The sequence below is a fragment of the Emydura macquarii genome, unplaced genomic scaffold (assembly GCF_026122565.2).
Source record: "Emydura macquarii macquarii isolate MOO-44397 ecotype Brisbane River unplaced genomic scaffold, CSIRO-AGI_Emac_v2 contig_691, whole genome shotgun sequence".
NCBI lineage: Eukaryota > Metazoa > Chordata > Testudines > Chelidae > Emydura > Emydura macquarii.
This window is the reverse complement of record NW_027130828.1, coordinates 8818586-8838071: the sequence shown is the minus strand read 5'-3', so window position 1 is coordinate 8838071 and position 19486 is coordinate 8818586. Positions and strand designations below refer to the sequence as shown.

The 19486-nt window shown below is 40.9% G+C and overlaps 1 protein-coding gene across 2 annotated transcripts in view; it reads right to left on the bottom strand.

The window, feature by feature from the left end:
• AK8 (adenylate kinase 8) overlaps positions 1-19486 on the bottom strand; it is a 97420-nt gene that overhangs the window by 70879 nt on the left and 7055 nt on the right. Inside the window, exons 3-5 of one of the 2 annotated variants that reach the window (XM_067541899.1) lie at positions 16170-16219; positions 13581-13736; positions 2570-2638 (exon numbers count right to left, since the gene is read on the bottom strand). In XM_067541899.1, coding sequence (XP_067398000.1) covers positions 2570-2638; positions 13581-13736; positions 16170-16219 — 275 coding nt within the window. The remainder of the gene's footprint in view (positions 1-2569; positions 2639-13580; positions 13737-16169; positions 16220-19486) is intronic. The other variant, XM_067541900.1, reaches the window with a different exon arrangement.

The following is a 19486-nucleotide window of genomic DNA, read 5'->3' as shown; positions in this document are numbered from 1 at the left end:
CATGAGAGTTCAAAGGGGAAATAACAGCTACATATAGGGAAGGAGTGTCATCTTGAACTAATAAAGTTGTGCCTTTAGTCATAGACGATGTAATTTAGATATCTGGGCCTGATTCATCATTGTGCTACTCCAATTTTATGCCGCTATAACCCCATTGATTTCAATTGAATTAACATAGTGGTGAATCGGTTACTTGGTCTATGAATTTCCTGTTGTAAAGTGATAGTATATATTTGTTTGGGGTTTTTAAATACATGGTAGTTTGAAAAAAAATCTTATTGAAAGGTTACAAAGCATACTCTGATTTTTGGAATGACTCCAGTCTCCTTAGTAAACACATATTTAGATAAATATATATTAAGGTATTTTAAACCATTTTCTTTGTAAAATATGTATAAATAATTTAATAGAGTCATAGGTTCCAAGGCCAGAAGGAACCCATTTGATCTCCTAGTCTGACCTCATATGACAGGCCATAGAACTTCCCCAAAATAATTCCATTGGAACATCTTTCAGAAAAACATCCAATCTTGATTTTAAAATGGTGAATAATGGAGATATCACAATAAACCTTGGTAAATTGTTCCAGTGGTTAATTACCCTCACTGTTAAAAATTTACACCGTCTTTCCAGTCTTAATTTGCCTAGCTTCAACTTCCAGCCATTGGAATGTGTTACACCTTTGTCTGCTAGATTGAAAAGCACTGTATTATGTATTTTTCCCAAGATAGATACTGATAGACTGTGATTTGTTTACTCCTTTGATGCCTTCTCTTTAGATTTAAATGTAATTACTTGAGGAGTAAGATACAACACAATGCAAATAATGGTACCACCATGTGGCCTTTTGAGAACTGCAAATTTGCAACCTTAACAGTGTATTAATGTCATATTTTGCATTTGATTTCCTTGTTTGTTTTTTAGAAAATTTCCACCCTGACATTTAAATGGTTGTACGAAAACTTCTAAGTTCACACTTCACGGTGGTAATGGGGTGGGCCAATTGGACAGTGCATGCTTTAGCTGTTGCTCAGCTGGAAAGCATTTCTGCTACAAGACAGTATCACACCACTTACATTGTCATGGCTATATATTTGCAACAAAATTAGATAGAAAAGCTAACATCATCTGTGCCACAAAATCTACCATCTTAAAGCACAAGGTAGTGGCCCAACTATGTGGTACCACGGTTTAGTCTTGCCTGTGATGATGGGACCATGACATGTTATAATCATATTCTAGTTCTAGGTGTTTAAAAATGTGATTGGTTTTGTAAAATAAACAAGCCCTCTGTTTTTCCTTCTAAAATGAAAGCCTAAAATTTGCAGAACACTGCAAAATGCAGTACAAATCATGGAAACACTATAGAAGCATGGGCTACATGACATTTTTTATACCGGCAATTATCTCCTGTCACTGATGTTAAGGCTGTTATAGAAGAGGATTTTTCAGTATTTCAATAAGACATTATACCACCATTAGCTTTGGCCCCTGCTTTATTCAATGAACAAGCCAGGCAGTGACGTCAAAAAGAGACAGGGTTTTATTAAACAGTGAACTTCACAGCATCCCTGTGAGATCAGGAAGTATTAATTATCCCACACTGCAGGTGGGTAAACTGAGGCACAGTTCAGTGACTATTATATTATATCTCTGATACACTGCAGACTGGATTCTTCAGCCTTCTCCATCAACCTAGTGTATACTGTGGTTGTACACTCATTTTAGACAAGTGCATCATATCCTGCATAGTCTGTATTATTGCTCAGAATGAGGCTTTATACACTACACTAACAAATAATCCTTCATAATGGGCTGATTATTGACTCAATAAACCATAAAAGCTTCTGCAGATCTAAAGGAAATACACAATGGGATGGGAGGGGTTGGGCTTTGCTTTAGTCCAGATTCAAACCACTCAGTTTGCCCAGTATAATCTACTTCAGAAGCTCCCTTTTGATTCCAGTTTAGGACTTCCTATTTACATTTATGCAAAGCCCATGGAAAAGAACTCCTTGCACCCATGGGCATACTCAAACCTATTCATTTGTCCAGTTCTGAAACCTAAGCATGAACTTATTCATTATTACCTGGTAGCAAGTATGTTGAAGTACTTTCTATTTAATTACTTCCTAGCGTGGAGGGGAAAACAAAAATATGATGAGAAACAGAGGAGACTGAAGTGAAAAGGTAAATATTAGGGCTCTTTTTCCCAACCCTCAAGAGGAGTGGAAATTCTAAATCAATATATTGATTTTTATGTATTTTCTGTTTATCTGTTTTGTCCACTATAACTCTGCCAGTTGCCCCAGGCAATCAACAAAGCTATGCTTGTTCAGCCTTTGATCATCTCACTGCTATATGATTAGCATATGCATACTCTCATCCTCCCCTTTATCCTGTTAATAAAGCTCCAAACTCCCTCCGCTGATGTTCAAGAAAGCAATCCGTTCCTGAGCCCCTCTTGATTTGCCCCCATTCCCTCCTCTGCTCAGGACTTGGAATGCTAACTACTGTGTGTGAGTTGTGTAAGTGCTTATCCACTGGCTCTCTTAGGAGCAATTCTTACTTGTTTGATGCAGTCCACATTTGACAGACGCTCCTGGATCAGATTGGCCCACAGTGCATTGGGAATTTTCTAAAGACAGAACAAAAAAAAAGAAAAAGAAGGGCTGAATATTCACAATGGAGTTCAAAAGGAATTTTATCATGCAGGCACTCTGGCTAAAGGTGAAATGAAATGCCTTCTTAAAAAAAAATAAATAAATCAAACTGTCTGAGACCCCAAATCATTAACACAATATATATGTTGAGTTAAAAAGAACACAGAAATCCATTGTATAGATAAACTAAATGACTTTTTACATGCCAAGGTCTGAGTTCATGGTTCTGCATTTCCCCTACCAGGCTTAAACAAGTCGCAAACATGTAAACAGCCCTGAGATTTACACTCCTACTATTGTGTTAGGCCCCAATCCTGCAAACTGAATAAAACCTTACACTCTTGACAAGTCCCACTGACTTCAGCAGAATTCTGAACTACCTGCTGCTTTACAAGACAAGGCCTGAGGCATTAGTGATATTATCAGCTGTAATATGAGACATGCAGAACCCTGAACTCAGCACTGGCTATCAGGGAGAACCTGATTTTCAAATATTGTGTTTTATGATCTTATATCTCTGTATTTTTTACATATATACTCTGCTAATTTCCTGGGGTCTTAAAACAGTCCTTTATATCTTTTTCCACAAGCATTTCTCTTTTAAATTAAGGGAAATAATTTACAAATATATCAGAGGAAAACAAATATGAATACAGTAGGTTCATTAATAAGTGAAGTGGGAGACAGAATATTGACAGTGATTCTAAAAAGGTTTAGCTACTGAACTATTTTTTTTTTTAATAACAAGGAAAAAAAGATGAAAAAGGTACAGACAGTAAGAAAAAAAATGAAGAATGCTTTAGCATAAAAACAATCTATGCTAATTCAACAGGTCTGGATGGTCTGCAACACCGGTTACTAAATGAATTATTTGTTAACAAACATACTGAGCTACTGACCTTGTTATGAAGTCAAAGGAAAACTGGAGATATACCTGAGTATTTTGGGGAGAGGAAGAGACAACACAAATAGGACACTAACTTTCCAAAAAAGAAGGAAAGGACAATTTTGGTAATTACCCATTGAAAAACATGTTAAAATAACCAAACAACTCTCCAAGAGGAAAACATTCTGTTAAGCATCAATAGGATGACGGAACGCCAAGCAATAATTAGCATGGGTTTATAAAAAACAAATCATACCACACAAACATGGTCACTTTATTCAATTAAATGTTAACACTTATAGGGAAAACATAATGCAGGATCACTGACCAGAAGAAATTAGAGATAGAAAAAAAAATTATTAGGTCACCTAATACATCCCCTGGTAAGGCAAGACTGTTCCATGCCATATCTTACCTAGAGCTTTACTCAGTGTAATTTTTAATGTTCTGAGCAATGTGGCGTACACAACTTCCCTTAGGAGAATATTCCACGGTTTTGCAGCTATTGCTATCAGGAAAGTTTTCTTGATAATCCATTTGAATTTTCCCTTTCTTTATTTTGTCACATTACTCCTAATTAATAACTCTGTATCTCCCTAAATAATTTGTGGTGTATACTTCTTCATATATCTGCAGACTGTCATGTCCCACTCCCAAAACCCATTGTTAGACAAATTAAATATTAACAAAAGCTTTTCATCTTTCCTCATAATTAGAACCCTTCAACCCCCTATTCCTTTCAGTACTCTATCCAAATTATCAATATCTTTACTTTCTGGCAATATTTTGTAAGAAAATATCTTCCATGCTCAACAGCAGACAAGATTATGTCATTCTAGATGTTTAGTGATTTTTTGCTCATAATATTTGTTCCATTTTTTACTAAGTTTATTGGACAGCTATTGTCAGAAACACCCCTTTCTTTTTTTAAAGGCTGGTACCACATTTGTATTTCTCCAGTATTTTGGTATTCCCATTTCTCCATGGCTTTTCAAAAACAATTAATAATGGTTTGGTAAGTTCATTAGCTAATTACTGTAACACCATATACTAGTATCAGTTCTAGCAATGCTAAGATAACTATTAAAATTACTAGGGCAATTGCTCTCTTTTTACTTAACAGTCTTAGATGACTGAGTATTCTCATAAAGGCACTGTACATTGAATACTTTTTCTTTGGAACTTAACATATTATACTTTATTTAGGGCATCCAGAGGGATGAATCTTAAAATCCCCTTTTACCACTTCTTATTCACTAGGAGCCTGATCCTACAGTGAGCTTTGCACAGCCAGACCCCTATGGCCACGTGGAGTTCATTGCAGGATAAGTACCTTAATTTTGCAGTTTTCCAAAATATACCTTGCAGAAGTCTGAAACCGTCTACTTCTCCTGTCAGCAAAACCATTCACTACTCTGCTAAATTACAGTAGCTCATGGTCCATGGTACCAACCTCCCCTATTGATTTTCACAATCTCATTCAGTTCCTCGTTACTGGTAAGAGCTAGATCCAGGATTACTTCTCTAGTTGGATTCTCTACTTTCCTGAGTAAGGTGAAGGATAACTTTGAATCAGAAACTCTTTGATGATGAGTTTGACGTTTGTTGTTCCAAACAAACATTTGCATTTCCTGTGGGTTCCTTTTCCTTTGCTTTCACCACACAATCTGATGGGTGTGAACCTGAAGGAGGGTTTTTTTAGGATGATCCAATGGATATAATTAGATGAAAGTGAACAACAGAAAATTTGGCTGAACGTCAGGAAAGATTTCCTAACAATGATTTCCATTAGATCCTGAAAAATTTCCAAAAAGAAGTGGTGAAAGCTCCATCATGCAAGTCATTTAAAAGTAGACGGACAAAGCACTTAAGAATATACCATAGAGAACAATCTTGCCCCATCTGAGGAATAGCCAAGATGACCTAATTAGGTCTTTGCTATCTCTAATGTCTCCGTTCTCAATCATTTTCCTAATATCAGCCATTCATGAAGCAGCATTCAAGCAGGTAAAAAAAAAAAGTGAAAGAAATTTCTCTGTTTCTTGAAAGTCAGCAGGTCCCACAGGGTTGTGTGTCAAAGCCTCCTGCAGCCTTTCACTGTTGGAGCCTGGGTCTGTGGCTTTGAGTCTGTCACCTTCCAAAGGTGCGTCATGCTGCTATCAGAAACAGCTAGTGTCTTACTGACTTCTTTGATGTGTCATGTCAAGAGAGGCTAGCAACTACCAGGGGGTCCACTCTGCTAAGCCCTGCCAAACCAATTTAAACCAAAATTATTCTAACTTCTTTCAGTGCAATGGCAATCTTAGTCCTCTCTTTTGACCAGAATTGCTGCAGAAAAATAATCGAGGGCATATGTATGGGTGCTGCACTTTATTAGCACTCAAACAAGATCTTTCTGAACACTATGGCTCAATTCCAATTTAGTTTCCTGCCAGTGAAGTTCTCACTGAGCATTAGTCTACAAAATCGCCACTCTGCTTAATATTTTAACAGTGCATCTTCAGTTGTTTTATACCAGATCATTACACCAAAAATGGCCAGATCTGATAGACAACATCCAATAGAATACTGCTTTTGAGAGAAATTCCTTGGCCCATCACTGCAAAATTACAGTAGGATCTAACATACTGGTGTTATACAAAAATCCCCAAGTCTGTTATGTTAAACCTCCTCCCACTTATCTGTGATCTCGGACATTGTGGCACATGCATGGTTGGTAACTGGGAAACTGTATTCCTACCTGCTAAGGCACTCTGGGCCTGATCCAAAGTCCATTGAGCTCAGTGGACAGAACCACTGTTTAGACTTTCCTAAAACTATGGTGTGGTTTTTGCCTTTAAAGACAAACTATTTCTATGTATACATGGATTTGATCAGTTCTATTAATGATTCTGCCTTATTAATGATTCACTGCACTCATTCATGATGAGTTTCAAGTGTTATGTGTTAGTCCATTGACATCATAATGCATAATCTGTGCACAGCCTCCCCTCAAAAGCATTTTACAAATGCTTTTTGTTTATAATGAGGGGGCAGGGTCCTTCCCCATATTCTCCAAATGGAATTTCTTCATTTTCTTACTGCAAAAATGTCTGCATCTAAAAATTTCAAACTTGGCTTGTTTTATAGTTCTCACTGAGAAAAGAAAAGCATTCTTCAAGTTTGAAGAAAACTGGTTTAATGTTTTAGAAGTAATGAATGTTTCACTTCAACTTGTTCTCCTTCTCATTCACACAGACACATACAGATCTTTTTATGTATATAGAAAGATTAGAACATTTTCTATTTGTTCTTTTGTAGTGCCTTGTCCTGGAACAGATCAGATCACTGGACATGCAAAGATAAGGATTCCCCTGTTTTTCTTTTCTTCTCTACTTCTTTAAAAGCACAGTGTGACAGGGTGGACATACCCTGCACTGGCCACAAAACGGTTAACCATACATTCCGGCTGATGGAAGTCCCGCCCCCCGGCCCATGCTAGGCATGCTCCAACTGCTGCCTCAGTATAAAAAGGAGCAGCCCAGCTCATTGCAAGTTAACTGCTGAGGAGGAAGGATGCATGGTGGAGGCTTCAGCCCTTATCTGACACAGCCAGAGGCCAGGAGAACCAGGCAGGATCCTTGGCATATCCAGACCCTGGATATTTTTAAATGTGGATTGATGACAGTTGACTGTCACTATTTGAGTTCATTAGTTAGTGCCAGACCGTGGGTTAGTGAATGCTTGCATGTACAAATTTAAAATTCAATTTCTGAGAATAATCAGATATTTGAAATCCCCATTCCATGAACTCTTGTGCCAGTAAAACTCAAATTTGCACAGGAAGCAAGGAGGGACAAAGTGAACTAATCAAGTTTGAACCAATATTTGTGGAAATATTTTTGCAGTATGTGACCAGCTCTAGTAACATGCATAGGTACATTGAGTTAATGAATGCCTGAGCTTTTTGGCCTTTGGGTTAATTTAGCCCTAGTTACCTCATACATATGAAGTGAAATAATCATCTAACTAAATTAAACTGCAATGGATGATCTTCATGGTGGATTTTACAAAGCACAAGTTCATTTCACTTATTAAACTGCTTTGGACAGGACTGCAGTTTTTTTAGTGCCCAGTTGTATATTAAGCTATATGAACAGTTCTGTATTTTAGTCTCTGCATATCCACCATGTTCCTCTTAGTGCTAATGGGTGTTAAGTGTTTATGGGATCAAATTCACCATTGGAGTGGTAGTCACTCGTGACGAAAGTGGATTTAGCCCATGGACAGGAGAAGTGAGCCAGGAAGTCGAGGGGTGGGGGAGAGAAACAAAACAAAAAAGCTTGCAGGAGGATATCCTGGCCACAATTAAATGAGTGGCAAAGCTCCCATTGACTTCAATGGAGCCAGAATTTCGTCCTTAGTCATAAGTCACTTATGAAGAGTCAAAATCATGCAAGGGAATTGAAAACATTATTTATGGAAGTCATCCCTCTAGTACCTAACATCCTACAAACAAAGGTGTAAACAGCACAAAATTAAAGCACCACCAGTTTCAGCTCTCAGATGCTCTTTACTACCTGATTAGCCCTGACATCTCTGGCTTTCATCTTCCACACTATCAGTGTTTTTAAATCAAGGAGCTCAAAAGGACACCCTTGAAAGTGCTTCTGTACAGTCTGAAATATGTTAATAATTAGAGTAATTAAACCAAAGGGAATTTTTTTTAAATTTCCCTCTCTAAATTGAGTTTCATGAATGTAGTAAAATCTTTAAATAATCCTTCACTCACATTAAAGTTCATTTTCTTAATAAAAGCCATTTTTACACAAACCTATTCCATCCCAGTCAAAAAACAAGGTTACTTATCAGTAACATGTTCTTTGAGATATGTTGCTCATGTCCATTCCATTACAGGTGACTAACAAGCAATACCTTGGAGGTGAGTAGGAGTTACTGGTGAGCTGCCATCAGCACAGCTCTGCCGAATCCCACGTCCTCTGTCACCTGCTGGGTGATGGCGCTTGAGCTCTGGTTGTGCGCTGTGATGGTTCCCGGAAGGGACACCCTCGCCTGCTGGTCGCAGAACCTGATGCATGATATAACCTGCGAGGAGATGCCATCTCCTCTCCTCCTCCGAACCGTGCGGTTTGGAAAAACACGGGGAGAAATTTATTTTGGTTACAATGAAATTGGGAAATCACCTTGGGCAGGAAGGCTCAACTGCATCTTATCCTTATAGAATACTGTATAAGGGGGCTCCGAGGTCAAGGCCCTAACCTCGGAGATCCTCCTAGCTGAGGTAATGGGCACCAGGAAGGGTACCTTTCCTGAAGGCACGAGCAGGGGGCTTGAAGCCATGGGTTCAAAGGAAGACCTTTCATCATTGTCTGGGGAGTCCGCCACCAGTGGGTACGCTAAAGGGCAAGGCTAAACTATTTAACTGTTGTCCGGCCCCTGAGGGACACCTGTTGGGGGGCTGAGGACAAGATGGGGGATTGATTCCTACTTCTGAACCCCCTATTCCTGTCCCTATTTCTATAGGGTTGAAACGGCCTAGAGGGAGGCCTTGGCTGCTGCTGCGCCTGGGGCCATGCCTGCCGCCTGGAAGCCTGGGGCGTGTACAGGCCCAGGGAGCGAAGTGTGGCTCTGGAGTCCTTCAGACCGTGCAGCTATGCATCGGTCTGATCGGATAATAGGGCCGACCTATCGAAGGGGAGGTCCTGAATTGATTGCTGCACCTCCTGGGACAGGCCCGAGGATTGCAGCCATGAGCACCTTCTCATGGCAATGGTGGAGGCTATGGGCCCTACCCGCCGAGTCAGCAGCGTCACTGGCTGTCTGGAGTGCTGCCCTAGCCACCGTGATTCCCTCATCCAGGATGGTGGTAAGGTCTGCAGCCTGGTCCTGGGGCAGGGCCTTAGCAAACCGCCTGAGGGAGTCCCACAAATTAAAATTGTATCTACCCAGGAGGGCCTGACATTGGCAATCCTGAACTGCAGGGCTGCAGTTGAATAATTTTTTCTCCCAAACAAATCCAGCTTCTTGCCATCTTTGTCCCTGGACATGGAACCTGGCTGTCCTTGCCTGTCCCTCTGGTTGGCTGCGTCTACCACCAGGGTTCCTGGGACCGAGTGAGTAAACAAATACTCAAACCCTTCGGCCGGGACATAATACTTTTTCTCAGCCACCTTTGACGCCAGGGCGACCAAGGAAGGGGTTTGCCACAGGGCCTTTACAATTTTGAGGACCCTGTTGTGGACTGGTAAGGCCACCCTTGCTGGGTCAGCCATTGCCAGCACATTGAAAAGGGTATCATCGGCCTCCTCTAACTCCTTCACCTCCAGCCCCAAGTTAGAGGCCACCCTCTTGAGGAGCTCCTGGTGCGCCCTGAAATCCTCCAGTGGTGCCATATGGTCCCGGGAGACTGCCTCGTCCAGTGAGGAGGAAGAGGACTGCCGAGGTGCGTCCTGCGGGTGTTCCCTCACCAGACGAAGGGATGAACTTGTAGAGGGTCCCTCCATGGGGTCCAACTCTTCATCCGAGGAGTGGTGTTTATGGGCCTTCTCCTGAGCCGGAGGCACAGACCGAAGCCCCGCTGAGAGGATGGATTGTGGCCCCTGTCCCATTTGGATGCCCCATGGGGCCCAATAAAGCCATTGCTGCAGCCATTACTGCAGCCATTGACCCTGGGGCTGACTGTGCCACTGGCTGTGGCGCCTTGTGGGGGCGTCGGCTGTCCTGACGTCTGTCCCCCCCGTGGGGCCCTGAGCCACTAGACCTGCGGTGCCGATCCCGGGCACCACCTGGTGCCGGGAACAGTTCTCTCAACGCCTCCAAGCTAGAGGATGATGAGGACCGCCTCCGTCGCCGCGAACGGTGCCAGCGAGTATAGGTGCGCTCCGAGGAGTTCAAGGTACCGGAGTGCCATTTCGGCACTGAGGACTTACAGTGCCGCTTACCCTTCGGTGACCAAGACCAGCGCCGCTCTGAACTCCGTGGTGCTGAGCCTGACTCCGGCGACCAGGTTCGGCGTCAGGGACTGCGCGATGTGGAGTCTTTGCGTGGCGACTGGGTTCCACGCCGCCTCGGTGCAGGGCGGCCCCTCAGTGCTGAATCCTCCGACGGTGACCAGGTTCTGCGCCACCTCGGTGCGGGCGAACTCGGTGCTGTGGATGCGGAGCTGGAGCTGTCTGAATGTCGCCTGGCAGACCTTGAACTGTGCCGCTCTTGGCCTGTGCCGCCTCCAGTGCCAGGAACCGATGTCGGCACCGAGAGGGAGACTCCGCATCCCGAGTCAAAGCAGGCCGGCTCGACGACACCGACCTCAAGCGACTGCTGGGGGAGCGTCCTCGATCTACCCCCAGTGGCCATCTGGCGAGAGACCTTCCTCCCCATACCGGGGATCTCCACCGCCCTTCAGGGGGACCTAATGCGGGCTTGCCCCCGGACACCAGACCCTTCTCCCTCAGCAGAGGGAGGGGCAGAGGTGGCATGGGCAACGCCAACAAGGCTCTTGCCGCCTGAAATGCCTCCGGTGTTGACGGCGTCAGGAGGGGCACTCTCCCACTTCCAGGAGTTGGGGGAGGCTCCCTGCTCGGAGATGTAGGTATTGGAGAAGACTCGATGGGCCGTGGTCGGTGCATCTCTGCACTCGACCCTGCCCATACTGATGGTACAGGGGAGTGTCTGCACTCTGCGCACTGCCTCTTCTGCTTCGGCACTGGGGTCACTGCTCGGTGCCGAGTCGATCCCGGTGCTGGTGGTGCACTCTGCACCAAGGTGATGCTCGGTGCCGTGGAGCAGGATGGCTTGGACGCCGGGCAGAGTGCTGCCTCCATGGGCAGGGCTTTTAACTGAATCTCTCGGTCCTTCTGGGTCCGCGGTTTAAAGCCCTGCAGATCTTACATTTATCCTTCCTGTGCTCTTCTCCCAGGCACTTAAGGCACTGATTGTGGGGGTCACTGAGCGGGAAGGCCTTCCTGCAGGAGGTACATGGCTTAAACCCAGGCAACCGAGGCATGGCCCAGCCACCCTAAGTCCCTCAGGGACTTCCTATCTAACTACACTTAACACTACTTAACAACAACTTAAAACTAACTAAAGTACTTCGAATAACAAAGAGTTCAAACAAGGGGAATGGCACTTGCAGAAAGCAAGGATAGTTCCAGCAACCATCACGGGCAGAAAGAAGGAACTGAGGGGGCATAGGGCCGGCAGTGCCTCATATACCATGGCATGTGCACAGGACTCCAGGGGGCACCAGAGCCGGCCCTACGGGGTCTACTAAGGGGAAAAAAGTTCCGGGAACCATGCACAGTGGCATGCACTCACCTATAATGGAATGGACATGAGCAATCACTCGAAGAGGAAGAAGACATTTTGCAGGTAGCCTTAGTGATTTTAATGGACTTTCCCCCCCACAAATCTTCAGACCAGGTGTGCTACTTGAGGCATCTCCAAACCTTACTCTTTGATTCAATGTAATAAACATTGGGTTCTATTTTTATTTTTTTGTGGAGGGAAGGTTAAAGGGGGTACTATCCCAATTTATTCAGGACATCTTTCCCCATTTCATTCTCTTCTATTTTCATTACCTGTCAACTCTGTAGGACTTACATCACTGACCCACAAGACAAGTATCTCTCATGTCAATACCGTACCTCAAGTCAACTGGCAAAAAAGCTCATTGAACTTAGTTCAAAAAAGCTTCTATGAGATGTTAGGGAGGGAGAAACAATGGCTCCGGAGTATTGGGCCTTAGGTGAGAGGTGGAAGAATTAATGAATTCAGAGTAAGGAGTGAAACATATGCTCTTCTGAAGGTTGGGTGAAGCATTTAAATGTGACCAGCCTAGGAACTGGGTATGTCTACACTGCAATGTAAGCACCAGGGTAGTAGAACTTGAGTTAGTAGACGTTGGGTTTGTTAACCTACCAGATCCTTGGGTTAACAAGGGCTTGAGCATACACATTCAACTGTAACCCCAGTCTAGGAACTGTAAAACCCTGGATCCCAACCTGGGACCGTTGCATCTACAATGCTTTATGTGAGCCTGAGTCCAACCACCCATATCCCAGACTTCCTAGTGACCTCCCAAAATGTGGTCACTCTAGCCCTTTGTTCAGGAACAGTATGGAAAATTTGACTCTCCACCAAACTTGACTGTACACAGGACAAAAAGTTGGCCCATAGACTCTGAGAGCATGAGTCCAGTGTGGGTTGTATGTACACTACAAGGCAAACAGGGCTTGAACCCTGGGTCCGGGCTTGACGTAGGCTCGGACATTCCACCCCCATGGAGTCCTGGATCTTGGGTCTGAGCCCTGGATTGTTTTTTTGACAGAAGGGGTGTTAGGCTTGAGCTTGAGTTCAAACAGTGGGCTTACACTGCAGTATACACATACTCAAAGTCCTCTTGGCACTGCTGCTCAGCCTGAGTTCCTCTTGGGTTTGCACTCTCCAAATGATTGGATTGGCACACTATTTTGAATCAGTGCACCAAGTACATTATTTGTGTCATACTACAGAAAAATCAATCCCACACAGCTAAGTAGCTCTGTCACATCAAAAAAGTGTTCTCCATGAACATATTTTCCGGAAGTATTTTGTACTGAAATAGACCCCAGAGAATAGTGCTTGCTTAATGGAGATCATCAAACATTCTAACACCAGACAGGCTTTGTCCTGTGAAACTATATAACTCTTTAAACAGTACTGTGCATACCCAGAAATGTATTTCTAGTATCTAATGAGAATCTTAAGATTTTCAAGTCTATCATTGCCAGTCCCTGTCTCTCCCATCCCAACTCTATCCCAGTCTGTCTCATAGCATATTTTTCTGTTTGTATTATCATATGTAGTAAAGGGGTTATCTTCTCGCTATGGAAGCCCCTGCATCTACAAATTCATACACTCATGTACAAAGCACCACTGATGCAAAACTATGTACTTTAATCTGATCAAGTTGTCCACCAGTTGAAATCACGGCAGTGTCATATAATGTGTCTTCCGGAGCACATAGAGCTGGTATTATTAGTTTTCCTACGTACCTGTTTTCTCTCTTGAAATACCTTTGCTTCTTTTGTCAGCTCTAAGGTTTCTTCCAATAAAGTCTCCTGAGTGATACGAGGGGTATTCAATTGTTTACAAAGCCACATTGCCTGAGGGAAGAAGGGGGGGGGGGGGAAGATGGGGCCAAATTCCTGCTAAGAAAATAACATGTTTTCAGAAGCTCCACAGAAAGCAAAAAAACCTCAGTATTTCTCTAGCCTCCAATTTAGACAAACGATCCACATATGTAAGATTGGTAAGTACTCACCTTGCAGAACAGATGCTTTGTTAATATGGAATTAAGATTGTGAACACTTATCAGTAACTTAAGGGGAAAATAAAAGAATGCTGAAGATTTCAAAACCATATATTTTGAAAAGCCAGGAAAATTTGAACTTAAAAAGCAGACAAATATGAATATGCATTGTTAAGAAACACACACCATCTTACCTCTGTATTCCTGCCCTAATTCATGCCCCTAACCTACATCCAAATTAATGATGCAACCTTATGCCTGCATGACATCTTTCATGGCTTAGAAAGTAATTCAACAGATTTCTAATACCATAGATAGACATTGAAAAATGAGCCAGATACTCCCATTACACTGTGACCAGACTCAGCATAATTTGTGCAATACCCACCCATTCCATGGTCACAGATTGTCCGCCACTGACACCATGGCAAGACCTACCTCTGACACTTCATAATACAAAGAATTCAATCAAATGCCCTCTGAAATCAATTTTCCACCGATTTCAGTGGACTTTGGACTAGGCCCTAAAGACTCATCTAACCTCTTTCCCACTTTCCCAATATAGTTTCCTATATGCACTTGCCAGATATTTTAGAAAATTTCCCCGATAATTGATATATCAGGATTTATGTAGCTGATCTGCATTGCAGATTTTTTAAAGGTTATGGGTGAACCATCAAATTATAAGACTGAACTTGAGAAGTACTGAGCATCCCCAACTCCCACTGACTACACAGGATTTAAGATATCCTAGGACATCAGGGGTCAGGAGCCAACCATGAAGGAAAAATCAGGTTGAATAGGACAGCTAGCTGTAAGATACAACAATACCCACTAGACATGTACCAATCTTTCAAGTAGGGTGCCCTGGATGGCAGGAATATCAAGACAGAAAATATATAACGTATGATACTTAAATTCTGTATTTACATAATATTTTGTTTAAAATTTTAATTATTTAAAATTTCCTAGTTTTTCAATGTTTTCTTTGAAATTCCACAGTTCTTTTAAGGTTTGTTTCCTCCTAATTTTACATTGAATATGTATTTATAAGTTTAATATCATTTTCACAAAGTTTTTTTTTCCTGGGAATTTCCTAAACTCTTATAATCTTGTCAAGGAAAGATACTGGTTCCTTGCCATATAATGGAAATATATATTTATATTATATTGAAAATAAATACCAGTACAATTTCATTATTTTCAGTGGACTTGTGCCAGAGTAAATGAGGTAGGATTGGCTCTGCAACTGAAATAGTTAACAATTTTCTTAATGATGCACAAACCAGACCAGAATCCAGCTTCCTATCCTACAAGTGCACTGGTTCTGCACTGTCAAAAGAAGAAGAAAAACAAACAAACAGTAGAAACTTATTTTTGTCCCTGAAATTCGCATATGTGATTCTAAATACACACAGAACAGAACCTGTTGAGAAAGGTGCTAGTTGTACATAGACCATCTCTTTAATAAGCTTTAACTGCATTTGAAAAAAGTTTCTAAAAAGAAAAATATAAATGGATGTTAATTCTTAAAGCATAAAAAGCCATAGCTATAGTTTTTTGAAAATACACTGTAGTCCTATAAACTGTAAAATCATATTGATGTCAAAAGCATTTGTGACAATTAATGCATTCTAAATTCTGTGGCTCAAACCTACCCACCCCACCACACATACACAAAAGTAACTGTACACTAAGAACCACACTTCTGAAAGGGGCCTCTAAGTTTGAATGTCCAACTTTAAACATCCAGGGTGGAATTTTCAGAAGTACATGGGTGACTGACTTATAATGGAATGTGTGTTCCTAAATCACTTAGGCACTATGAAAATTTTACCCCCTAGAACCTGATTTGCAGAAGTCTGAGCACCCAGAACTCCAACTTAATTGGGAGTTATGGGTGACCAGCACCTGTGAAAATCAAGCCAAAAGTGTCTAAAGGTGGGCACCCAAAAATTTACAAAATACTTCTGAAAATCTAAACCTAAATGTCTTAAATCCAATAAATATAACAGGCCTGCCAGGTTGCTTGGTGTAAAGGCCCCTCATTTTTCACACTTTTTCAGTTCCCCTGGTCTGAGGTGCAGTGCATTTATCTAATCTAATCTGGTCATCAGTCTGTCTGCCTATTACTGTGGTATCTAGGCGCTGGCCAAAACTATGGCACACACAAGCCCACAAAACAGGAATAAAAGTGATTTTTATTCTATCATTGTCAAAAGACTTTTTTAAATTTCTAAATAAATAGTTATTCTAACATAAATGAAGAACAAGTTCTTATTTGCAAACATATGGCAGTACAGTGTTCTAACACATAAGATAACATACTTACCATAGTAGTTTTTCCAGAGGCAGATGGACCAAGTATAGAAATTCGTGGAACTATAGAATAAATATACATGAATGTCAAGAGACAAAAAGGCAAGACACCCTTGTTTTCCCTATATTACAGAATATACAACACATAATTATACTGTAATACAGTTGCTTCAGTGGGCATTCTGCTTTAGTAAGGACTGCAGAATTGGGGGACCAAGCTAGTCCTGACTATGTCTTAATTTAATTTCCATAGTTAACATGTTTAAGACTCTGATTCGGCAAGACACTTTGCACATGCCTAACTTTAAGCACAGCTTATTTGTAACTCACTGAAAGAGGGCATAAATACTGAATACTTATTTTTCTAACTTTGCTTTTTATTCCCAACATGTTAAATGATTTAGATCTGAGGCATCTTACAGTAAAGTATTTTAATTTTGTACATGCATTATGATGGCAATTTCAAAGTGAATGTTTTCTTATTTTACTACTTTGTACTAATAAACTTTTAGTTTTAAAAAAATTAAACAAGAGTAATGTAATTTCAACTCACACCTTTCCCTAGTAGCCAGGTTATGTCATGAACCAGAGATGTTTATACTTTACAAAATATTGCAAAAAATTGCATTTCTTTCCTACTGAGAATAACTACCTTCTGGGTAGAAATGGAAAGAAAATGTATCCAAAACACATCTCAGATTGCCTCTGGGGTGCACTATAAAACTTTTTACATCATAGCAGAAAACAGGCTACTCCACATTTCTCCTCTATGCTTTTATCCGCTGCCCTTCATTTCTCTAATCAGCAATAAAATCCATTTTTTCTCCCTTTGTGTTTATCTACTGCATGTCAGTCTTCCTTCCATGCAGAGGGGATGCAATAAGACAGTGAGGAAAAAGAGTTACTTGCCATGGCAGTAACCTCTTTTCCTTTACCACACAAGTCCTTATCTCCTCTCTATTAGTATTTATTAATTTGGGTTTTATTATTCTTTATATATAATACCATAGCCGTGCAAGGTGATCTAAAGAATTAAAAAAATAACTGGATAAGGTTCCTGTCCCAAGAAATTTACAATCATATACACAACACAATGATTTTCATTCTACAGTGATGTAGTGAAGTGTGTGAGAAGTCAGTGAGGTGTCAGAAGTGTTTTTCAGTGGTGTGAAAAAACAAGGAAAAAGGGAAACAATCTCTAGGGAAAGATTTGAGACTTTTTTGCATGCATGCATTTTGGGCTGAGATCCCTTGAATTGTCATGCTACATTAACATTTTGGGCTTTTCTTCCCACTTTCCATTGTGGGGAGAGGAGAAATCAGGCTTGAGAGCAGGGACTGATAGGTATTTACTGGCAGTAGTATGGGTCAAAAAAGATGAGTGGGGAAATCTACCCAGCCAAAAGCCTCTCCAGGTCTTGACAGCCAAAAGGAATATGCTTTCTGATCTCAGCAGACAAGAAAGGATGGGAAATGTATTTTTATAAAGCCTCCAAACACATAGCAGCGGTTGGGCAGGTGCAATTTTTAAACATGCATGGAACCCAAATTACAGCTTCATCTTTACAAAGTTATTTGACTTAGAAGCTTTAAGGAAAACTCCCCCCGTACTGGTTCTTGCAAGTGCAACAGAACAAGTACACAATGTAGAAAAATACTTTAAAAGGATACATCAGCTGTTTTTATCACCTAATTTCTTTCAAATGTAATGTGATTAAATCCTAGTTTTTTAAAATCTAACACCTTGAAACTCTAGCCCGGTACTAAGGAATTATTTATAAACAGCGTCATAAAAGAGTGCTCGGGTGCCAACACTAATCAACTTCTTCAAACCACTTCAAAGAAAATCAAAAAACCTTTCCATCCACAGATCCTTTTGAGGTTTAACTAGGAGCATGATTTAAAATTCACAAGAAAACCCTTAGGTATTGAAGCTTTAATACACAACTTTCTTGGACAAACGTTTGATGAAAAACGAAACGTACCATTATATACACCATATCATACTTTAATATTGCCCAGGGCTACTGTAAATGCTCACTTTGTACTAAATCTGGTTTTCTCTCTGCTTAGTGGCTGGCAGCAGATGAGGCAATATAATGCATTGATTTACTCATTTGCACACTTGTAAGAATCTTCGGCATTTTTCCCTAAACATATGACACAAGGGCACAACCAGGGCACCACTGTATGTAATGTTTAACCCCACAAATCAGCACACAGTTAGTATTAAATGCTTGAGGTCTACACAGGCAGCTAAATGAGCACAGAAATCTGCACAATGCCTTTTTCTTTGGAAATAAACCATTCTGAGTCAGTTACTTTTCCAAGCAGTCTTAACATTTAACATTCAGGTGCAGTTTCAGGGTGAATTAAATTAATCCTGGCACAATGTAAAAGTATGGGCTAGACTCACTAGGGGTCCCTTCAAGTCCAAATGATTCTATGATTAATATTAATGCAAAAAATATATATATCTTGTAAGGCAACTCCTTTGTTGAATTGGAGAAGTATACAGTCCAAGACTAACATTTTTCCAGAAGTTCATTACATTTAATCATGGGTATGGTTATAAAAGAAGTAGTCACCAAAATGTGTTACTTGGATTCTGGAAACCTTTTATTAGCACAAAAACAGATAAAAGGTTGCATTAAAAAAATAGCTTAGTTATTGTTCAAGATTGTTCTAAAAACAATCACCTGAAAGAACAATAAGTTCTGAGTATGAGCTCAGTCACCTAATATTTGACCTAAGAGCTTCATCAGGATTGTTATAATCATTAGGTTTGTTTGTATTTTTTAAAGAGTGCTTTAGATCCTGACTTCACACCTGGGATAGCTGCAATACCTTTTTTGCAGATCTCTGTGTGAAAATTTATCTGGGGCTAAAACTCTCTAGCAAGGCAAAATCATGAAAATTCATCACTTTACTGATGGCTCTAATAAGGGCTTTTTTTCCCTAAACAGTCAGCACCTTCCGCCATGATCAAAAAGTAAATATCAGCTCCACTACAGATTTCTCCTACGTTGTTTTCCACAACATTTCCTTTTAAAACAACATTTAGGCTTTAATTTTAATTGGAGTTCCTTCTGTGTCTTAATAGATTCTTTCAAACCACAGAGCAAGTTTTTCATTTGATAAACAATTGCTGTGGCTCTATTGTTAGCCTTTTGTTTCACTAAGTCATTGAACGGCCACCTGCTTGATTCTGTTCAAATAATATTGTGAGGTTAAAGAACAAATAAATAAAACCTCATGAAACTTCTCTGCTGTGTACTTTCAATGGGTCTGTAAAACAGATCAGATTTCTCATGCTGCCCACATCAGAAA